Source organism: Penaeus vannamei, chromosome 15 (assembly GCF_042767895.1).
Source record: "Penaeus vannamei isolate JL-2024 chromosome 15, ASM4276789v1, whole genome shotgun sequence".
Classification (NCBI taxonomy): Eukaryota; Metazoa; Arthropoda; class Malacostraca; order Decapoda; family Penaeidae; genus Penaeus; species Penaeus vannamei.
The window spans coordinates 35,359,562-35,364,561 of NC_091563.1; the positions used below are offsets into that span (position 1 = coordinate 35,359,562).

At 41.1% G+C, this 5,000-nt stretch overlaps 1 protein-coding gene across 1 annotated transcript in view; it reads left to right on the top strand.

The window, feature by feature from the left end:
• LOC113800708 (uncharacterized) overlaps nt 1–5,000 on the top strand; it is a 20,147-nt gene that overhangs the window by 14,853 nt on the left and 294 nt on the right. Inside the window, exons 6-8 of the mRNA XM_070130704.1 lie at nt 47–270; nt 2,869–2,997; nt 3,368–3,598. Coding sequence (XP_069986805.1) covers nt 47–270; nt 2,869–2,997; nt 3,368–3,598 — 584 coding nt within the window. The remainder of the gene's footprint in view (nt 1–46; nt 271–2,868; nt 2,998–3,367; nt 3,599–5,000) is intronic.

Genomic DNA, 5,000 nt, shown 5'->3' on the forward strand with positions numbered 1-5,000 from the left:
TACATTTCATATGGAGATATATTTTTGACAAAGTTTCACCTTCCAGGGAGAACAATTTAGAAGATGTTATCAAACTGCACAAAGGAAAGCTTGAAGACCTAGAATTTGAGCACAAGTTTGACTACATCGTGTCAGAATGGATGGGGTACTTCCTGCTATTTGAAGGTATGCTGGATTCAGTCCTTTATGCCAGAGACAAGCACCTAGCCGAGGGAGGTCTCCTGCTGCCGAACAGATGCACAATGCACCTTGTAGGGATGGAAGATGAAGGTAAAGTAAAGATTGTTTGGGTTGTATGGTTAGTAATGAAATTTTTGTTTTTTGAAGGTACTTAATTGATATCTTCTAAGTTTCTATATTTTTTTTCTGCTTGTTTAACTCATTTAGTCTGTGTGACCATACCTCTGTGTATCTTCTCAGTTTTAATATCTTTGTCTGCTTTTGTCTGTTTTGTTGGTTTTAGTCAACATGTCTGTCTCTGTCTCTGGCTTCCCTGTCCATAGTTTACCCTCCTCCTCTCTCTCTCTCTCTCTCTCTCTCTCTCTCTCTCTCTCTCTCTCTCTCTCTCTCTCTCTCTCTCTCTCTCTCTCTCTCTCTCTCTCTCTCTCCTCCCTCTCTCTCTCTCTCTCTCTCTCTCTCTCTCTCTCTCTCTCTCTCTCTCTCTCTCTCTCTCTCTCTCTCTCTCTCTCTCTCTCTCTCTCCCTCCCTCCCTCCCTCTCTCTCTCTCTCCCTCCCTCCCTCCCTCCCTCCCTCCCTCCCTCCCTCCCTCCCTCCCTCCCTCCCTCCCTCCCTCCCTCCCTCCCTCCCTCCCTCCCTCCTCCCCCCTCTTCCACTCTCTTCCCTCTCTTCCTCCCTCCCTCCCTCTCCCTCTCTCCCTCCCTCTCCCTCTCTCCCTCCCTCTCCCTCTCTCCTTCTCTTTCTCCATGCCCCCTCTTCTCTCTCTCTCTGGTCATGTCCGCTGGTCATTTATTTGCCTTCAATTGGGCCTGGTATGGTTCAATATGGTCCGATAGATTACAGAATTCACTTGTACATATATAGTGATAATGTCTGTTGTTCAATCACAGGCCGAAAACTCTAGAACCAGCTGGGCTGAATTCACCGGGTGATTTAGGAACAATTTTAATGGGGCCGAAATCACCAGTTACGATTCCTTATTACCCCATTAGTAATCATAATGATAGTAATAGTAATAAAAATGATAATAAAAATCATAACAATGATGATGATAATAGTAGCAATGATGATTTTAGTGATAATGAAAATAATACACTTAATAAATGATAATAATAATAATAATGATAAAAACTTCATTGTGTGTTTACAAGGTCTTATGCCAGACCTGTTACAGAAGGTGTTAAGATGAGACTTAGAGGTATAAGACAGAGTCTGGGTTTGCAGCTTTTCTTCTTTACCAACGTCAGTTTAGAGATTACCTCCCAAATTTTTGTCAGGACAAATTGTATTTATCTGTAAGGAGGATTTTGAGTTCAGCTTTCTCATTGCATGATAGATTGGACAAATGTTTCAAAAAAATGTTCTTCAACATCCTTTGCAAAATTCCTGGTATGCTGTGTTTTGTCACTTCAGCAGTGGCTGAGTACTTGATGTTTAATGTTTATAATCTGGGCATATAACCTGTGTTTCTTGTGTTCAAGAAACAAGTAAAGATTTAACAATTATCTGAACTAGGTTTGGAGGCAAATGATAACCGAAAACCCAAATGTTCTGTTTCAGAGCATTAATGTTACAGCAAAATATGTGTATTTGATTTTTCCTTTAAAGGAATACCCAACCAAATATAGAACTAGAAGTACAGGCCAAAAGAACCAATTTGTGTAAGCAGTCCTGAAGAACCCTTGCCTGTTTTTCCAGACTAATTTTGCCCTTCATAATCTTTTCCTTAATTGTTCCTTTTTCTTTGGAATTTTCATTATGGTTTTGATTCTTTATGTCATTGTCCATATTTTTCTACTTTTTCTTAGACCTTTTACATACATTACTTTTTTATTTCTTTTATGGCTAGGGTAAAAATTTGTCTAGTGACCATTAACCCAGGATTGTTGGCACCCATCGATAGTTTCCCCTGCCTGGCTTGTTTGGTAGTTTGCATGCAGCATTAGTCACCTAAAAGCATATATTTTAATAAAAAAAGAAAAAAAAAGTGAAGATTTACCTTCACTTTAGCTGCCATTGCCTAAAAGTTTCACCATAAAAAAGATGCTCCTGCTATTAGAGAAAAATCAGCTTCACCCAATGAGCAGACAGCACGGAATTGGTTGCTATGCGATGCCACCTGCTCCTTGGTCCACAACAGCCATATCTGTTCATACATGCCACCCGGTGGGAAGGGGTTAATTTAATATATTTCATCTTTAAGCATTGTTATTTCATTAAGGCATAGTATTTCTTTCAGGAAGTCCTTTTAAGATGTTTTACTGTCTTCTTTACTTCATATACATTTTTCAGTCAAAACCCTATATGTGTATTTTTCATCCTTTCCCTTTACACATATTTCAGCAAATGTTTCAGCTGATAATTTGTTAACAAAGGATCCAGTTTGAAATCTTTTTTGATTGGATTTACTTCTTTAAACATTTTTGGTTGTTGCTTTTTAAAAGTTTTTTTATGATGCAATGACACATTAAACCTACAGTATTTAGGGACTAGGTAAAGGTAATTTATATTTAAACACAGTTAAGATTAGCAGCTTCACAATTTTCAGCTTCCTAGCTTTTCAATTACTCTTTATATTTCTGTGGTAGTATTTTTTGTAGTTTTGTGCACATCAGAAATAACTTTATTATGTTGTCACCATTCATTGAAATGATACTATTTCTGAAGATAAATCAACTTTTCCATTTTCAGAGGCCTTTCATAAGTATGTCAGTTTTTGGGATGATGTCTATGGCTTCAAAATGACATGCATGAAAGGTGATGTTGTTAAAGAAGCAAACACTGACATCATCAAAGAGGAGAAAATTATTACATCTTCAGGTAAAGCTCTCTTTGTTCCTGCTTTGATTTGTTTGTTTTCTGTTGTTGCAATTATACGTTTTACTTGTGATATTATTAAGGACAGTCATATCCTTCCAATTCTTCATAATATTAGCTGTCTTTTTACTAGCAATTTTCTTCACTTTTAATACAGCAGAAGCCTTCAATTTGGCATGATAGTTATGCGATATATAAATTTCTTTAGTACTGATATATTTCAAAGTGCAGTTCTTAACAAGGTGCACAAGGCAGATATGTCTTAAAACAAGGATATAAACTAATTATAAACTACTGTGATTCAAAAGATGATATATCTGTGATTAAGACCTTTTAAATCATATCTAATTTATAGATATTTTTTGTTTTCCAGACACAATTCTTGACCTAGATCTCATGGCGATTACTCCCAACGACACAGAGTTCTCTTCCGAATTTTCACTAACAGTCCAAAGAGATGGTTTGCTGACAGGTTTTGTTGGATATTTTGACACTTACTTTGAGATGCCAACTCCAGTTTTCTTCTCCACTGGTCCACATGCCACCCCAACACACTGGAAACAAACTGTGTTCTACCTTCCAGAACCACATAATGTCAAAAAAGGTTTGTAAACTTTTCCTATCATAATTTTTTTTCTTTCATTGTATATCTTCAATTTTATTCTTGTTTCATTCTTAGTGTTATATGTCTTTTTTGTTTTTTTTCTTTGGTGTTTTTCATGTCCTTGTTTCTAACTCCCCCCTCCACTTCCTTTTTTTTTGCTCTTGCCTCTACTTTTTTTAATGTTTCTTCCTTTCTTTTCCACCTCTTCTTTTTCTCATTTCTATTCATCCCGTCTGATTCTCCTCCATCTTCTCAGTCTCCTGATACATTTTCTTCTTCTCCCTCCTTCTTCTTCTTCTTCTTCTGCTTCTTCTCATCCACCTCCTCCTTCTCCTCCTCCTCTTCCACCTCCTCCTTCTCCGCCTCCTCTTCCTCCTCCTCCTCCTCCTCCTCCCCATCCTCCTATATCCTCCTCTTCCTACTCCTACTCCTCCTCCTTTCCCTCCTTCTCCTCCTCTTCCCCTTACACCTCCTCCTCCTTCTCTTCTTCTCGTCCTCCTCCTCCTCCTCCTCCTCCGTCTCCCCTGTCCCTCCTCCTCACTCCTCCTGTGGGAGAATTACTCACTCTTCACTCCTACTTCTTCCTCCTTCTCCTCTTTCTTTCCCTACCCTCCCCCATTTTCCTACTCCCTGTCCTCTTCCCTTTTCCTCCTTTTCCTCCTTCTCCTCCCCCTCCTCTTCCTCTTCCTCCTCCTCTTCCTCCTCTTCTTTCTCCTCTTCCTCCTCTTCCTCTTCTTCTTGCTCCTCCTCTTCCTCTTCTTCTTTCTCCTCCTCTTCCTCTTCTTTCTCCTCCTCCTGTTCATCTTCTTCTTTTCCTCCTCTTCATCTTCTTTCTCTTCCTCCTCCTCATTGTCTTTCTCTTCCTCCTCTTCCTACTCCTCCTCCTCCCTCTTTCTCCTCTTCCTCCCTCTTTCTCCTCCTCTTCCCTCTCCCTCCTCCCTCTCCCTCCTCCATCTTCCTCCTCCTCCTCCTCCTCCCCCTCCCCCCTCTCCCTCCTCCTCCTCCTCCTCCCTCTTCCTCTTCCTTATACTCCTCCCTCTCCCTCTTCCTCCTCCTCCTCCCTTTCTCACTTCCTCCTCCATATTCTTCTCCTTCTCCTTCTCTTCTTCTCCTCCTCCTTCTCTTCTTCTTCTTCTTCTTCTGTCTCCTTCTCTTCCTCCTTCTCCTCCTACTCCACCTCTTCCTCCTCCTCCTCTTCCTCTTCCTCCTCCTCCTCTTCCTCTTCCTCCGCGTCCTCCTCTTTCTCTTTCCCCTCTTTCTCCTCCTCCTCCTCCTCCCTCTCCCTCTTCTTCCTCCACCTCCCTCTCCCTCTTCCTCCTCCTCCTCCTCCTCCTCCTCCTCCTCCTCCTCCTCCTCCTCCTCCTCTCCTCCCTCTCCCTCTCCCTCTCCCTCTCCCTCTCCC